This window comes from Eleutherodactylus coqui, chromosome 1 (genome assembly GCF_035609145.1).
Source record: "Eleutherodactylus coqui strain aEleCoq1 chromosome 1, aEleCoq1.hap1, whole genome shotgun sequence".
Lineage (NCBI taxonomy): Eukaryota > Metazoa > Chordata > Amphibia > Anura > Eleutherodactylidae > Eleutherodactylus > Eleutherodactylus coqui.
In genome coordinates this window covers 323,753,243-323,771,740 of record NC_089837.1, presented here as the reverse complement: position 1 = coordinate 323,771,740, position 18,498 = coordinate 323,753,243, and the positions used below count along the sequence as shown (strand labels likewise).

Genomic DNA, 18,498 nt, shown 5'->3' with positions numbered 1-18,498 from the left:
AGCCCAGTAACATTTTAGTTGTAAAAGTATAGACAGACCCCAGTAACATTTCATTTGCAGCAGCATAGACAGACCCCAGTAACATTTCATTTACAGCAGTATTGACAGACCCCAGTAACATTTCAGTAGTAATAACAATATAGACAGACCCCTTTAACATTTCTGTAGCAGCAGTGTAGGCTGACCCCAGTAACATTTCACTTGCAGCAGTATTGACAGACTGCAGGAATTTTTCTGTTGTAGTAACAGTATAGACAGACCCCAGTAACATTTCCGTTGGAGCAGTATAGGCAGAGCAGCACATTAACATTTCAGTTGCAGCAGTATAGGCAGAGCCCAGTATTTGTAACATTTCAGTAGTAGCAGTATAGTCAGACCCCAGTAACATTTACATTGAAGCAGTATGGACAAAGCAGCAGATTCACATTTCCCTTGCAGCAGTATAGGGAGAGCACAGTATTTGTAACATTTCAGTAGTAGCAGTATAGACAGGCCCCAGTAACATTTACGTAGAAGCAGTATGGGCAAAGCAGCAGATTCACATTTCCCTTGCAGCAGTATAGGGAGAGCACAGTATTTGTAACATTTCAGTAGTAGCAGTATAGACAGGCCCCAGTAACATTCATGTAGAAGCAGTATGGACAAAGCAGCAGATTCACATTTCCCTTGCAGCAGTATAGGGAGAGCATAGCATTTGTAACATTTCAGTACTTGCAGTATAGACAGACCCCAGTAACATTTACGTAGAAGCAGTATAGGCAAAGCAGCACATTCACATTTCCCTTGCAGCAGTATAGGGAGAGCACAGTATTTGTAACATTTCAGTAGTAGCAGTATAGACAGGCCCCAGTAACATTTATGCAGAAGCAGTATAGGGAGAGACCAGTATTAGTTACATTTCAGTAGTAGCAGTATACACAGGCCCCAGTAGCATTTACGTTGAAGCAGTATGGGCAGAGCCCAGTATTAGTAACATTACAGTAGTAATAGTATACACAAACCAAGGTAACATTTCAGGAGGAGAAGTATCGGCAGACCGAAGTTACATTTTTGTTGCAGAAGTATAGTCAGACCCCTCCAGCATTACTGTGGCAGAAGTATAGGTAGGCAGAACAGAGTTACATTTCTGTAGCAAAAGTGTAGGCCAACCCCAGACACAGTGGTGTACCATGAGTCCATAAAAATTACTTGGATTACATTCTAGGCGAGGCCCCGAAAAATTGGTGTACCAACAGTACAAATGTACCCCAGAAAAATTGCCCATGCCCAACCCAGAGGGCAGGTGAAACCCATTAATCGCTCAGCTTACTGTGGCTTAATTTGTAACTAGGCCTGGAGGCAGCCCAGTTAAAATAAAAATTGGTTCAGGTGGAAGTTTCAATGCTTTAATGAGAATTGAAACGTAGGGTATATTGCAATGCAGGGTATATTAAGCCAATGTGAGTTTCGCTGTATGGTGGTCTGTCACCGTGCATGCAATTTACAGCTGACACACCGCAGTGTAAAAAAAATTTTGAATTCTTATTGGCGTGCAGTTGGAGTGAGACAGCGCAAACTGCAGCCAGGAAAAAAATTATTTCGAAGACTGCAAGCACACCTAGCTGTGCAATAATGAGGTACTACAACTACCAGCAGCCACGGAGTTAAATGCAGACGGTCACAGATAGCCCTAAACAGGTGCTTTTTAGGGGTACTTGTTGACAAGATTCTACAGTAGCACTGTCCCTGCCTCACCAATACTTCCCCTATACTCTGTAGAATTGGCTGCAGACTGAGAGCGCAATAGTCTGCAGAGCCCAAGATGAAAGAAAAAATTTGGTGCAAAGCTGCTCCTAGCAGCAACAACTGTAATTCACACGGTAAGATGTGGCCCTAAGAAGCACCGTTGGGTTTCTTGTACACTACCCACTGTCCCTGCCTGACCAATACTGCCCGTATACTACGTAGTACAGACTGCAGCCTGAGAACGCTATAGCCTGCACGTGCGATATAAAAAAAAAAATATTGTGCAAAACTACTCCCAGCACCCACAACAGTAGTGCACTAGGTGAGCTGTGGCCCTAAGAAGGACCGTTTGGGTTCTTGAAGACGCTAACACTCACCCTACAGCAGCAGAAGCACTGTCCCTAATCTCTGCCAGCGTGTGTCTGTGGCGAGCAGCGGGTGGGGCTGCCTTATATACTCGGTGGTCACTTGATCTCGCCAGCCACTCACTGCAGGGGGGTGGGATAGGGCTGGAACTTCACAGGAGGAAGTTGTAATGCCTTCCCTGCGTTTCTATTGGCCTGAAAATGGTGCAAATTTTTCAGGGAAGGAAATGGAATTGACTCGAACACCGCGTGGTGCTCGTCACGAGTAACGAGCATATCGAACACCCTAATACTCGAATGTGTATCAAGCTCGGACGAGTATGCTCACTCATCTCTAATCCCATTATAACAAATGGAGCCTGTCTAGCGTTGTTCAGGTCCAGTATATACCAGATCCATCACTTCTATCTTTTTCAGCTCCAAGGTGTCACGGTCTGCTGGCTGCAACTGGGTCGTGGAACGGTGGTCTCAACGCTTAGATGGACTGGCTTCTCTTGTTTCGCATGTGGATTTTGCCCTGGTGTTTGTGGAAAACTGTCTGTCCAATTGCATTGCCTTGGTCATTATTTAAGTCTGCTTCTGAATCTGGTTGCTGTTGAGTATTTTCTCTCTCTTTGTGGAGAGGGGATATGTTCATGGTGGTGAGAGTTCTGCTGTAAGGCTAAGTGGTGCTTTTGTTGTTTTATTAGTGTTTTCCTTCTTTTAGATGCTAGAGTTAGTGGTATGAGTCGTGGGGTCGCCTTTATCAAGACGATAACCTTGCTTTTAGGCAGGGCAGTTCTAAGACGATAACCTTGCTTTTAGGCAGGGCAGTTCTAAGACGATAACCTTGCTTTTAGGCAGGGCAGTTCTTGTCTTAGTAGTCAGGGTAAGGTTGACCCTTCCTCCTTTTGTTTAGATTATATGAGAGTTTACTCTGTTCCACAATCTGCTCCCTGTGTTAACACAACCTTACTTTCACCCTGGGTGTGGTGTCTTACGTTCAGAGCAAATATGACACAAGGATTGAGCCAAACAACAGAACCTGGTATAAACCCAGCCTAACAGGCAAATTCTTATTTTTGTATCCATTCAAAAAGGAAAAACCATATATTATTGGTAAGAAATGAATTAAATCTGCTATTTGTTGAGCTTTCCAAAGTGTAAATTGCTCTAATATGCTCTCTTGGCCTGATAGGCAGAACATAGATAGTCTTTCTGCAGTAGTGTCTTGGCCAAACTAAGCTGCAGGACGATGCCCTACTGTACTTGGTGGCCTGAATAGCAGTTTGTAAACACCCAAAAAGCAGTTGAGAAATTGCTATTTCTGGATTCAATAAATGAACAACACAAAGAAAGAATACTATTTCATAAGATCTTCAACTTCAGGCCGCCTGCACACAAGCGAGTTTGAATTGCGGAATCTGTGATCGTCTCTCACACAACGATCCATGGCATTCTGCACAAATTTAAATCAATAGAGCATCCGCATGTTCACTCACACAAGTGGACAGCGACTGTAATTATCCGCAGCATGCTCTATTTTTTCACGGATTTCGTGCGGAAGGCTACCATTGACTTCTGACCCACAGCCCTTCCACAATTGACATTGCGGAAAGGTCACGGATTCCGCGTCATCGCTAGGAGATGATGCAGGAAAAGCAGAGGTTAAAAATAAATAAATAAATCTGTAGTGCGCACGTCCACCGGCAAGCCTGGCAGACCATCTGCAATGCAGAAAAGATGACCTCATGACAGGTACGTGCGGACGCCTGCCAGGTACAGGGTTGGATTCCACTGCGGGCTCCCGGATGCGGAATCCGACCCGGTCGTGTGCTGCTGGCCTTATAGTGCAAAAAAATCTATACAAAGTATGTCATGTTTGAGGTCCCACGAAACATTGCACAGGTGTACAGATCCTTGTGTCCCTCTGGCAATGTCTCCACAAATCCGCATTATGAAGAGACAGGATCTTTGGAGGTCATGCTTCATAATGGGCTGATGATTGTTCTGTATGCATTTTATTATATATACCCTGTAAGAACTTTAAAACATTGTTGCACTGTGAAATCCACGACATTTGGTGCAGATTTGCGCACTGTGAGTTTGCTGTGGATTTTGCATTGTGCACAGACCCTTATACATTATATATAGTGTATACTATAAAATGGTGTCATTAAAAAAATACAACTTATCCCGCAGAAACAAGCCTTTAACTGGCTAGATCAATGGGAAAATAAAAAAGTTTCGGCTCTCAAAATGTAGGGATGAAAAAAATAAAAAATAAATTACTGTGTCCTGGGGCCAAAATAGGTGGAATTGATCCCTTATTCACACAGATTGTTTTATTTCAGAAATTAAGGTTAGGCATGGAGTTCCAAAATTTCACCACATGGTGGCGACATAATACAATAAGCAGTTGTTGAACACAGGCCAAACTACTAAAGCAATCTACTGGTCAGAAATAAACATGCCCAAAGGATAAGCGTCAGACTCCAGGAAGCGGGCCTGTGTTAAGACTAGTTGCTGAAGTTTGTTTTGCAGCATTGCCTGATATTCTACCCGGCGACAGGTAACGTCCCAATTGCTCATGCACATATTTGTTTTATTTGCTGTAATGAAGGAAAAGCACTGATTATCTTTAGAAGCTACTGTATTATTATTTCATCTGTGTCTGCAAGCTGTGGCTGATGTGAAACAACAATTCCCAGCATGTCTTGAGAGTCTGCAGCTTTCATTTGTTATACATATGATTTCAGTCATCTATAAAAATAAGGAGATTTATTGCTGTTGCCATAGAATACTTGAATTTACGTGAAAATTCTACTATATTTATGCAGTTGGTTCACCAGTCATGTGGACTCTCTTGCTTACCACACTTTATGGCAGTTGTGTATACAGGGTGGAGTCAAAAAGCCTGATCCAGTGCTAGATGTCAGTAGTGGTGTCATATGCTGAAATAAGTAGAGTGTACTGTAATAGGAAGGCTTGGATGCGCTACACAATGGTATAGCATACAGGCCTCTGGGGGCCCCGAAACATGGATTTCAATTTTGTATTGTGGTCCTTGTAAGAGACTGTAAAACCCATTTGCAAAGTTGAATAGTAGAAATCTACTTTCTGCATCCTCCTGCTACAATACATGCAGGGGCTGGCTGGCAGATTTTAGCCTGGAGGGCAAGCACTCAACACTAGCCCATGAGCAACAATTCAACCGTAAACTGCTTTCAAATTCTGCAACACAAATACAGCACCAAGACCAAGCCTAAAACACTTATACAGCACTAGAACCAAGCACAATACAGAGATCAATTGCAAAGTTAACTACTGGGAAACAAGTTTGTAATGTGTGAAACAACTCCCAGTATAAAGGTCTTTTTAGACACAACGATTATCGCTCAAAAGTCGCCCAAAAGATATCTTTTGGGCGATAATCGTTGTGTGCATTACACGGCAAGATGATCACTCAACGGCAGTTTGAGTGGCAGTTTTGAGTTTTCACTTTGCATGAGTGTGTAACTGAAGGCTCACGCTGTATGCACAAGACAAGCAGGGCCGCTATCTTCTGCATACTCCTGCTGTGTTCACGGACTGTATATCAGCTGAGCAGTCCGAGCAGGGTATACAGAACACAGCTGCAGCACTGTCTTCTGCATATTCCTGCTGTGTTCATGGAGCGCTCAGCTGGTATACAGCTGAGCGCTCTAAGCGGAGTATGCAGGGCACAGCTGGAGCACTGTCTTCTGCATACTCCTCCTGCTGTGTTCATGGAGTGCTGAGCGCTTTGAGCGGGGTATACAGAAGACAGCTGGACTGCTTGTCTTCTGCATACTTCTGCTGTGTTCTCCAAGCGGGATACCAGCTGAAACAATAGTATCAGCGGTATCCCGCTGAGAACTCAGCACGTGTCACTGGTAAGGCTCATTGTTCTCTTTCAGCTTGCTGGAAGACAACAATGAGCGAATCGTTAACGAAAACTGCACGATGTCTGTGCGTTTAGACCCAACGATTCTCACTCAAAAGACGGCATTGAGCAAATTTTGAGCGAGAATTGTTGGGTCTAGATGGGCCTTAATCGTAACAATGGTAAGGGTATACTGGGAATTGTTCTCTCACAAACAAAGTATTGCAGCCCATCATTCTAGCCATACAGGTGACTACAGTACTGATCAGACACAGATGGGGAATAGCAGGTGAACACCCCCTTTCCCACACTCACAGGTGTATCTCAGGAATGGCGTTTGGTATGCGACTCCCATCACTGACAGCAACAGCGTCCTGCTGTGCAGCTGTGCAGGCGCGCGATTAGCTTCTTCTCCTAGAGTCCAATCGTTCACTGCAACTATGGCACGTAGAGACAGTACCCATAGCGCATGCGTGGGACCAACCACCTATCACGTGATCCTATCTGTAGGCTCAATGTATGTCCTAATCGGTGATCTTGAAAAGAGCCGCTGTGCATGTGTACGGCTCCTGGTGCAGCCAGTAGATGTCACTCTATGGTGCCGGAGATATGGCACAAGCGCTTCAATCACAATAATCTCACCCCATAAAGAATTCAATAGGAAAAACTGTGCCAGTACTCTGCGCAAAAGTGATTAAACATCTATCAGGCACGTCAGAGCCAAATGGAATGGGTCTCTGTTTGATGTTCCTGCCCACGAAATGTAAATACATCCATTATACGCACATGTAAGGCTCTCTAACCCTCAGGTAACGCCTGAATTCAGATGATAAGCCACTGTGCCTATTCAATAAATTTATTACATATAGTAGAGAAAAATGTTCATTTTATAAGCTGCATGATAGGCATATCTGATGTCTGAAACAAGGCAGTATAGTAGAAATTACTGAAGAACGAGCTGATGGGAGGTGACACCAGACGAACAATACCCAGGGCACCTGGAGACACAGAAAACACGTAATTAAAATCATTTAAAAACAAAACATAAAAGGTATATACATTTACAGAACACAGCAACCTGAGAAATATATATACCTATAAATACGGTAAAGTACAATATTCCAAATTAAGGCCTTTTCGATAGAGTGTATCTAATTCAAAAATCCATTTTAACTCGAGGAACTTTAGCTTTTTCTCTCTATCACCCCCTCTTACATCAATTATCCGGTAGCGTAGCTGACTGACTGAGTGTCCTGTTTCACAAAAATGTTTGGCAGCTGGTACATTAACCCGGCCAGTCCTCACTGTACTTTGATGCTTACTGATTTAACATCATTGATGGTCTCACCCACATACAACAATTATCCTTGCCTTAATTGCGCTAGCTGCAATAATTTACTCAAAGGGTCGAGTTTTTCACACCCAAGAATAGGCAAAATATATAAGATCAAGGGGAGGTACACTTGACGTCAACATACATCATCTATCTGATCAGTTGTCCGTGTGGATTGTTGTATGTGGGTGAGACCATCAATGATGTTAGAGCTCGGATCAGTAAGCATTAAAGTACAGTGAGGACTGGCCAGGTTGCTCACAGGATTGACCTGTGGTATCAGTGATGGCGCCGCAAGTTGCACTAATAGAAAGAATACCCTGGTGACCATAAACACTTCATAAACTTGCTCCACCCGGTAACCCTAAGTAGTCTCCAGGGGAACTGGCCTGTGGGGTACATGCTCCCACCCGGGATGGAGCTGTCATTAGACCTGTTTTCATTCCAGCGACTGTCAATGCAGATCCTGATTCTCCTATAGACAATCATGGATGGCTTCCAGGATGATTTGGCCCTATCCTAGCAGAAAGAGGCCACTTCACGTTCACTTTCCTTACTTCAGTCACAGCAGTTGTCCCACAGGATTTAGAGAGATGTGGAAAGTGAATTTCTGCTTCTCACATGCTACTTTTCAGTTTGGTTTTACACTCTATCTCTTCCAGGGGCCACAATACAAAATTAAAATGCCTGTTATGGGGCCCTCAGGGATCCCTGCACCATACCATCGTGTAACACATCCATGTCTTCCTATTCAAGTATGCTACTGTTATTTCACTATAGGACACCAGTACTGAGATATAGAGCTGGATCAGGTTTTTTGACTGTACCCTGTATAAACCAATATTTGCAGTAAAGATGGAGGATGCCTGCGATATTTTTTAAATTAATTATTATTTTATTTTTCATTTTAGTTACACCCCATATGTAGGCACTAACTATCGAGATTCTCGGGCATCAATACTACGAGCGAGAAAAGATAGAACTTGCCTTATCTTCCTTACATGTAGTTTTTTTTCATATGCGAGAAAGTTGGGGCAGAACCTATTTTACAGCTTTTTTAATTCAAAATCGTGCGCAATAGAGCCCTATAGCCTGAGTAAGGGTATCATCACTCCTTAACCCCTTAAAGACGCGGCCCTTTTTTTTTTCTCTATTTTCGTTTTTTTCCTCCCCCCTTTAACAAAATCATAACTCCTTTATTTATCCATCTACGTTGCTGTATGAAGGCTTGTTTTTTGTGGGACAAGTTGTATTTTTTAATAGTGCTATTTAAAGTACCATATAATGTACTAAAAAATTTTAAAAAATTCTAGGTGGAGTAAAATGAACAAAAAACGACATTCCGCCATCTTTCAGTGCGTCTTGTTTCTACGGCGCACAAACTGCAACAAAAATGACATGAAACGTTATTCTATGGGTCAGTACGATTGCTATGATACCAAACTTGTATAGTTTTTCTTACTATACTACTCTTTTTTTTTTTTTCAAAGACATTTAATTTTTTTCAATTATTTTCTGCGGTCATTTTGTGCGCACAATAACTTCTTTATTTTTCCGTCGACGTAGTTCAGTGAGGGTTCATTTTTTGCTGGATGTCCTGTATTTTCCGTTAATACTAATTCAGAATACATACATCTTTTTGATGGCGTTTTATTGCGTTTATTCTGGGAGACAGGGTGAATGAAAAAGCGCATTTCAGGCGTTAATGCGTCCCCGCTCTCAAATGGAAGCATTTACAGCTAATAATGCAAGCCTAACACAAAAAACAAACCCTATCCCTCCATCCAAGGCAAAACTCAATGTCCACACTGCTAGGACCTTGCTCCAGCCCGCCAATCAGTAGCTTGTGGGCGTACACTGGGTGGATACAGCCCATCACTAGGTCTCCACCCTTACTTGTGGTGAAGACAAGATACAATAGTACTGAATCCTGCTGCACACTGGTGAGGGGCAAACACCTAAAACAGCTGTCTGTGTATGGATTGTGGCTTAGTTTTCAATTCTCAATCATTGTCTCAAAGACCTGTATAAAGTGTTGGACATTGATTTCAAGGAATGCTGCCATCCAGTAGGTGGTGCTGCAGAGGTATTGTTCCATCTTGCTTATTTGCATATATTTCCAAGAGGAGCTTGGATGGCTTTATAAGTCTCCTCACTCACCTTCTAGGTGCTATCTGTCATGTCCGTGCGGCTCACAAGCAACACGCTCAGCACGGACGCAGGGTGATGAAAACAACTGCAGTACTAAATAGATTTATGCACTCCCGAACAGTGTGCACCACAACTGAAATATGTAGCCCAGATGTAAAGCCCATGCGACACCAGAGCACGGCGCAGGGCAACACTATGCAGATCAGTAGCACCACTCCACGGGGGAAGGAAGCCTGGCCCTAACCTAGCAGGGAGGTGACAGGTCCCTGCCTAAAGTGGGGTCATCGCCCCACGGTCTTCTTTCTGGGCCCTGATTGTCCCTATAGGAACCCCTGGAGAGATTATCTGACACCACAAAGCAAAACAGAAATGAACAGCAGGAAAACAACTGAAAAGGAACGCGCAGCAACTTATCTGCGAGTTGCAATACATCCAACACGGAAGAGCTCCAAACTCCAAGGACTCCACCATGGAACGGAATAAGTAGCACTGATCACCAGGAGGGGTGAGAATATATAGCCACTCTGCACCTGAAAACTGGCAGATTGAATAGAAAACCACACCTCCACCCCACTCCCAGACATGACTAATCCAGCATGCAACCATGCAGCAAAGGCAGACAGCACCAGCAGACTCTGCACATGTAGCATTTTTCCTTGACCTGCTTAACAAGGCAACAGGTCTTTACCTGTGTTGAGGCCACCATGCCATGATGTATCGCGACCGACAAGCTGCGACACTGTCCCTAAGGAGTGATGATACCCCTCCCAACCCACATCATAGGACTTTCACTAGCCAAGCCAGAAACCTACTGCACACTGATGAGGGGCATGCAAGGCCTCATAAGTCTCCTAACTCACCTTCTGGGTGCTATCCCTAAGGAGTGATGATACCGCTCCCCTAGTGCAGTGTGTTACTATAAGCATGCTAGTAGAATAGATGAAAATCAAAGGTAAGCAAATTTACATTTACTGCCATCAATAAAAATATTATACTACTTGTAGATAAAAGATTGAGTATATTTTTAGATGTATTATCTGATTTTGAAGTTATAATATGTTCTAATAATATATTCTGATCATATGAACACCATGCAAAAGTTCACACTCCAGGACAAACAAGTAGGGCAGCGTCACACAAGCATTTGTGCAAATACCCCTACTACAGCATATTTGCACATGAAAAAGGTTTGGAGAGGAACATAATCAAGGCTTATTTAGACGACCGTATATCGGCTCGGTTTTCACGCCGAGCTGATATACGGTGTCCTTGTCTGCAGGGGAGGGGAGGGGGGATGGAAGAGCCAGGAGCAGGAACTGAGCTCCCGCCCCCTCTCCGCCCCTTGCCACTATTTGCAATAGGAGGGGGCGAGACCAATAAAATGGCACCAATAAAAGCTACAACAAAACAAGCCTTTTTTACGGCGATGTTGATGGAAAAATAAAAAGTTATGGCTTTTGAAAAGAGGAGATCCGCCCAAAATTGTTGGGTCTAAAATAAGCCATGTCACTAAGTGGTTAAAGAGGAAGCTGAAAAAATGAAGAAAGTCAAGACACCAATTAGCAAGGACTTCCAATCCAAGAAAAAGACATTTGAGGAACAACCCCAACATCACTCTGCTCACCATCCCTTCACATCCCGCTTTTCCCCCTGCACCTGGTGTGAACAGTGTCTTGTTCCATGTCTATCTTTGAGTGTGGAGATACCTGGTGTGAACAGTGCCTATCTTTCGGTGTGGAGACACCTGGTGTGAATAGTGTCTTGTTCAGTGTCTATCTTTAGGTGTGGAGACACCTGGTGTGAACAGTGTCTTGTTCTGCGTCTATCTTTGAGTGTGGAGACACCTGGTGTGAACAGTGTCTTGTTCAGTGTCTGTCTTTAACTGTGCAGACTTTAGGTTCCAGTGTGGGGCTGTCCTTATTAGGATCGAGTTAGTGTAGGGAGTCACAGAATAACAAGGACACTACATTGGGCCATTACATTCTTAATTGCTTTACAGCCAGTTTTGTTGTGTTACGATAATAGAACAATAGCTTTTCAATGGGCTAAAATAACTTTCTGACAGGTTATCACAATCAAGTTAAACTTTGCTGCATTTGTAGGCCAGCGTAAGGAGAATTGTAAGGTGAGTATATTATATAGTTTGTTATTTTCTACTGGAGGACATCTCTATGCAGTTTCACTGCCATCAAAAAACATCTATTGATGCCTTTCTTGGATAATAGAATTGCTCTGTGATTTTCTTTTTAATAGTAATTTTCTAAACCAATTTGATGCTTAGGGCGGCACAAAGATCCTTAAAGGGGTGGTCTCGCGAAACCAAGTGGGGTTATACACTTCCGTATGGCCATATTAATGCACTTTGTAATATACATCGTGCATTAAATATGAGCCATACAGAAGTTATTCCACTTACCTGCTCCGTTGCTAGCGTCCTCGTCTCCATGGTTCCGTCTAAATTCGCCGGCAGCTTGCTTTTTTAGACGCGCTTGCGCAGTCCGGTCTTCTCCATTCAGCACGAGCCGCTTCTGTGTGCTCCCCGCTACAGCTCTTCTGCGCATGCGCAGACGAGCTGTCACTGCTCGGGAGCGCGCTGGAGCGGCCATTCTGTACCTTCCTCTGTTAGAGGAAGGTGCAGAAACTGGAGCTGCCCAGCGGAGAATCCCAGCCCAGCCCAGCAGCCCCGAGAAGCGTCCCAGGTAAGTGATGGGTCGGGGGGGGCTGTCGCTGCGCCGGGGGGGCTGCCGATGTGATGGGGGAACTAGCGCTAGGCCGGGGGGGGCTGTCGCTGCGCCGGGGGGGCTGCCGATGTGATGGGGGAACTAGCGCTAGGCCGGGGGGGCTGTCGCTGGGGGGGGGCTGCGCCGGTTACCTTCTGCCTGGCGGTGGGTGACTGGTCAGCGGCTGCGGGGCGTCCGGTCGGCGGCTGCTTGGCGTCCGGTTGCCATGGAGACACAGCTGGCAGCGTCTCGGGAGCGCGCACGTCGGGCTGCAGCGAGCGACGGGGAAAGAGCCGGCGGCCATCTTGGGGAAACTTTTATAAGTTGCTGAAACGCTGGAACGGTAAGTAGAAACCAGCTAGGAAAGTAATTTACAGGGGTAATTAGTAATGTATGTTTAATTAGGGGGACTGGGCAAAAAAAAAAAATCACTGCTTCCTCGAGACATCTCCTTTAAGGCTGCCTGTTAATAGGCGATGATCCGCAGGCGATAAATCGCCCGCGGATCACTCTCTGCAAAGCTTTCTATAGCGGAAAGCGCAGCGCCGGCGACCACGAGCGGAGAATCATAGCGATTCTCGGCTCGTGTGATTTAAATCGCGGCATGCTGCAATCGCTGCGCTTCTCCGCGGTGAGCCTATCTGTTAGATGGACTCACGGAGGAGACCTGTCAGCTCTCCCCCCTCGTCCCCCGCAGCAGGATATCGCTAGCAATATTCCGCCTCGGCCGTGGGCAGGGGGCCTAAGTCCATTTTTACAATCACACAGTAGATGTTTTGTGTAGGATGTTTGTTTCGTCATTTATCCATAAAGTGAAAGGGTAACGGGTAAGTATTGTGTAACCATCTATTATCTGTAGGAAGAAATTGCTTTAGAAGCTACAAAACAGTGAAGCCCGGAGCAATTTTTTTCAAGTTGGAAAGTTCGTTCCTTGTTAATTTTCTATATTGTATGACACAATGTGTGGGCACAACCATAAAGGTTATCTTGCATTTAATTCAAATTCATGTTCATTCCTGTTCTATACCTGTCAGCATAAACTTATTATAAAACAAGCAACCTGCACAGTCCTTTTCTTTGATCTTACCCTACCGAAGCATCTTTGGCTTTACCCATCTATATTGTGTGTATATAGATTTAGACACCCGACTTATGCACACAATTAGGCCGGGCTCACACGACTGTATATGTAAAACCCTGCGTGACTCATGGTTTTACCACTGTGGAGCCGGGCTACCTCCGTGTATGGCATATCTCATGCAAAATCTTCCCATTTATTTATTTAATTTCCTGCGCTGGCGCTTCGCAACAATGCCTATACGCTGCTCGTACACAATGTAATTGCATATGTGCAGTGTTGATTTCACGCCCCTTAGGGAACAATGGTCTCTCTTGCGCGCGTAATACTTGGCAAAATAGAACATGCTGCATTCTTTTTTTGTGCTTGTGTATTATGCAAATGTGAGCGAAAGAGCGTAAGGCAATGTATTTGATTGCCTGCAAATTACCACGTATCACACCTGTGTACATCGCATGCATAATAAACTTACACTACTGTGTGAGCCCGGCGGTGGTGTTACTCATCATGATAAAATTGGGCCAGATCATCCCAATCAGATTTTTAATAAAAAATGTCTAAAATATCTCATTGGGCTGCCACTACTACTACCTCCACTCTTGTTGGAATCAGGTGTCCTAATTCACAATTACTTTTTTTATTCAGGCCGATCACTCCCTACCCAATTATTTCGCTCAGCACTCCACACTATCACTTTAGATTTATTATGCATAAAAGGCTTTTTTCATTGACTATTACTTTTTGTTCTTTTTTCCCCTCCAGGATGCTGCCCATAGTGGGTCATCTGCTGGATGTGCTATATTTGGAGCACACACCGTTCAGAATTTACACAGTCACTGCTTTACTTTTGCTCTTTGCTGGCATCATTGTTCGCACTCTCCTAAAGGTGGCGCTCTCCATACAGGCATACATAACCAATGCCAAAAGACTTCGTTGTTTTCCAGAGCCTCCGAGAAGCAATTGGATTTTTGGACACCTGGGAAAGGTATGCGAATATGCCCTAGTATTTGGAAATAATGGGATTAAGGGCTTATTCACACGTTAGTATTTTTCATCAATATTTTGAAATCCAAAAACAGGAGCCGGTCCAAAATTCGGAAGAAATGCAGTTTTTTCCATTATACATCTCTGTACATTCCACTCCTGGTTTGGGCTTACAAAATACTTATGTAGAGTACTGAAGAGTGAATAAGCCTTAGGGGTTTTGAAATGATTGGGTGTGGTGGTGATTTTTTTTTATTACTGTTCATTATGATAATTATTTATTGCCTTGCTTTTACAATGTGCCTAGAAAAGACTTTAACTGGAGGTGTTGTAGGAGGACTCTGAAAGTGTGGTAAATGTCACGATCAGGGCTGTGCTGGGTCTAGTTAGATCCTACAACTTGGTTACATGACCAGTCTGCCTTTTAACACATTATAGCTAGGACCAACAGAGGCAGAACATTGTACACATATATTCTCAATTGCATGTAAAAATGGAGAAGACAGTGGACTAATGAAGTATTTACTCCTTCTGCTCTAGTATTGTTTTAGGCCTCCTTCCCACGAACGGATTTCCGCCGCGTAATTCGCGGCGAAAATCCGCTGCGTTGCCCGCAGCTATTAGGTTCTATTGAACCTAATAGCACAATGCTCACGATGCGTAATTCCACCGCGGAATTACGCACCGCGATTTCTCCCGTCCTCACCCGCAGCATGCTCTATTTTCTGCGGGTGAGGACGGGCTGTACGCACTGACGGCTTCCATTGCAGTCAATGGAAGCCGTCCATTCACGCTATCTCCCGCTGTAACCAGCGGGAGATAGCGTGAAAAAACGCTTTCCCGCCCACCGCCGAGCGTCATATGACGCCAAATGACGCGGTCCGGCCGCGTCACGTGACACGGCCGGCCGTGCACGTGACACGGCTGGTGACGCGAGGGCGGTGGGCGGTGACGGGCGGTGACGCGCGGCGGTGGGCGGGGAAGCGATTTCACGCTATCTCCCGCAGGTAAGTATAGGGGCTCTGGGGGGCGCCGTGACGGGCTTCACAGCGGAATATTACGCTGCGGAGCCCGTCACGCTCGTGGGAAGGAGGCCTTAGTCACACAATGTCTGTGCCTTGTCATATGTGTATATATGCCTCTTCCCATCTATTCCATTTAAGCCTTAGGAAAAACCACAAGTAGGTTAGAAAGCTCGCTATAACATGATGTATTTTTGTTAGCCATTAAAAGGTATCATATCTACAAGATTACTTGGTTTCTCTTACTGAGAACAATCACAATGGAGAATACAATAATGGTTGGAAAAAGTTTGCCTTCTCAAGTGGTCAGCACGATTCTTCATGCAGTCATTATTAAAGTCATTGCCCTGTAATGACTATCATCAAAATATCACATTGTTGAGGATCTGTTGGCTAAATCTCATAATTTATAGATCCACGTGTCAGCTGTGTAAGGAATGAATTAAAGAATAATCTATTATCATCATATTAATATCAAAATAAGAGACCTGGAGTTGTTTTGTTCGAAAGCAATGGAAATGTGAACTAATGAAATGTATGCATGCAGTTTAGAATACGTTTTGATTGTGTAGTAAATTTTTACTTTGGACTTTGTCATGGTGGGAATTACCTTAGGTTCATTTATGCTGGCACTGTTGGTTTCTTGCAATCACATTTCAGGGAATGCAGCACTGCTCATGGAGCAACAAGTCTAAAGTTTGCCACTTTCTTTACCAAAAACATTTTCTCTGCAATACAAAACCATGCAGTCATAAAAAAGAATGGTGGTTCTGCTCTCATTATGGAACTCCTCTCTCTATATCTTCCACTCATGCAGATGGAGGACAGGCTATAATAACAGTAGTATATGCCATCAACTGTACTAGCTGCTAGTGGAAAAAAAAATACAGAAAATCAAAATAGGCAAATTTTCCTGCAGTCTGAAAACTGGTATTTTCTAAAGACTTGCACTCTTAGGCCACGGTCAGATGAGCATTTTTTGCGCACAAATAGCCGTGGAAAAAGATCGCCGCTCACGTGTGTAAAAATCGAGTGAACGGGCAATGTTTCGTGTGCAGAAGAACCAAGCTTCATGCGCTTGAAAATCGCCCATTCACTGGAACAGCTCGGTTCTCTGTCTCCTTGCTCTGGGGACCCCCGAGGAATATCCCCATAGTGCAGAGAGAGTGGCGGGGCTATAGAGAGGAGGCGAGGCTATAGCGCTTCACAGATTCCCCATAGCAAATATAGAGGGGGTGGGCTAGACGGCAGATCCTTTAGCCCTGCCCCCTCCCCCCATGCTTTCGGAGAAAGCCCTGTAACCCTGCTCCCTCTCTCTCACTGCTATAGGGAAATCCCTTGGGGAGAGAGGTGGAGGGAGTTCGCCGCTGCTGAGGAATTGCCCAGCAGCAGGGCTAGAGGAATACCCTGCAGCTTACAGTAGGGCATTTAAAACCTGCTGCCCAGAAGCACATTTTAAATGTCCTGCTGCAAAAACCTGTTAGTCCCTGCAGGGATAAAGGAAACCCTTGGGGAGTCCTCTCATCCACGCGGGGACTAACTAGAGTTTACAGCGGGACATTTAAAATGTGCTTCTGGGCAGCAGGTTTTAAATGTCCTACTGTAAGCAGTGGGGTATTCCCTCAGAGGTTTTCATAGACTCCTGCTCCCATAGGGGTCAATAGAAACTCCTGTGTAGCACGCACCAAAGATAGGACAAATCCTATCTTTAGTGTGCACTACAGAGCAACATGTGACCTGCAGCATGTTCGTTCTTTGTTAGTTGCGCGCCATTTCGCATGCCTAACATTCTCTCATGCGAGCGCTACTATAAGAACCTATTGGTTCCTATTAGAAGGACGTTCTGTGCGCTGCTAGCAGCGTGAAAAAAACACCGAGGCCTTAGGGCACTTGGGTGCATGCTCACCACTATGGAGCATATTTGCTCATGAACTAATTATTTCCTTTTTTATTTACTATTCAAGCTCTGCGCTATTGCGCATGACTTTAAAAAAACGGCAGGAAGTTAGGTCCTGCCTATCTCTTCATGCATATAAAAAAAACTATGTGAGAGAAAGGTAATACAAGTCCTATCTGTTTAATACACGCGAGAATCCCGCTAATGAAAATGAAACCATTGAAAGCAATGGTTTTGTTTCATCATGTTTTGCGCCCCTCATTTTCACAAAACCTGGCGTAATCACATTCGTCTGAAGAAAGCCTCACACCAGTCTGTAGTAGCAGTGCTCTGGTGTAACGTATTGTCTGCCTTCACACGGGCTGGAAAAGCTGCAGAAACTTAGAAGAAATTCTGCAGCATTTACAGAACAATCTAGGTCGATGACATTTCTAAAATCCCCTTCATATGGTGCAGAAATGTTATGTCTATTATACTGGAGATTTCAATTTATGCAATACAAGGGTTAAACCCTGCTGCAGATCTGTAATTAAAAAAGTGTCCAAATTTGCACAGTTTAGTGCATATTTGGTGCATATTTTCTGCAAGTTTTCCATTGCGTAAAAGCCCTCAGCGTATGCGCCACATGTGTAGGTGTCTAAGAGGCTTATGCCTTTTATTAAATTTGATATATCTTTAGCTAGTCTGGATGCCAGAAAGGCAAATCTATGCGCAAAAACAAAAGAAACAGTAATAATAATCAACATTATATGTAATTCCCCGAACCAACCAACACATGGACACACAGCTAAAACTTAAAGGGGTTGTCCCGCGGCAGCAAGTGGGTCTATACACTTCTGTATGGCCATATTAATGCACTTTGTAATGTACATTGTGCATTAATTATGAGCCATACAGAAGTTATAAAAAGTTTTATACTTACCTGCTCCGTTGCTGGCGTCCTCGTCTCCACGGTGCCGACTAATTTTCGCCCTCCGATGGCCAAATTAGCCGCGCTTGCGCAGTCCAGGTCTTCTGCAGTCTTCTATGGAGCCGCTCGTGCAGAATGCAGGCTCCGTGTAGCTCCGCCCCGTCACGTGCCGATTCCAGCCAATCAGGAGGCTGGAATCGGCAATGGACCGCACAGAAGAGCTGCGGTCCACGGAGACAGAGGATCCCGGCGGCCATCTTCAGCGGTAAATATTGAAGTCACCGGAGCGCGGGGATTAAGGTAAGCGCTCCGGTAAGCTTTCTTTACCTCCCTGCATCGGGGTTGTCTCGCGCCGACCGGGGGGGGGGGGGGGGGGGGTTGAAAAAAAAAAAACCCGTTTCGGCGCGGGACAACCCCTTTAATTTCTTGT

At 44.5% G+C, this 18,498-nt stretch overlaps 1 protein-coding gene across 2 annotated transcripts in view; it reads left to right on the top strand.

The window, feature by feature from the left end:
• The window catches only part of LOC136575422 (ultra-long-chain fatty acid omega-hydroxylase-like), a 162,528-nt gene that overhangs the window by 46,053 nt on the left and 97,977 nt on the right, over positions 1 to 18,498 (top strand). The window contains exons 1-2 of one of the 2 annotated variants that reach the window (XM_066575084.1): positions 4,531 to 4,641; positions 14,018 to 14,240. In XM_066575084.1, the coding sequence (XP_066431181.1) occupies positions 14,019 to 14,240 (222 nt within the window). In that variant the 5' untranslated portion in view covers positions 4,531 to 4,641; position 14,018. Of the gene's footprint in view, positions 1 to 4,530; positions 4,642 to 14,017; positions 14,241 to 18,498 lie in introns of those variants that run through there. The other variant, XM_066575085.1, reaches the window with a different exon arrangement.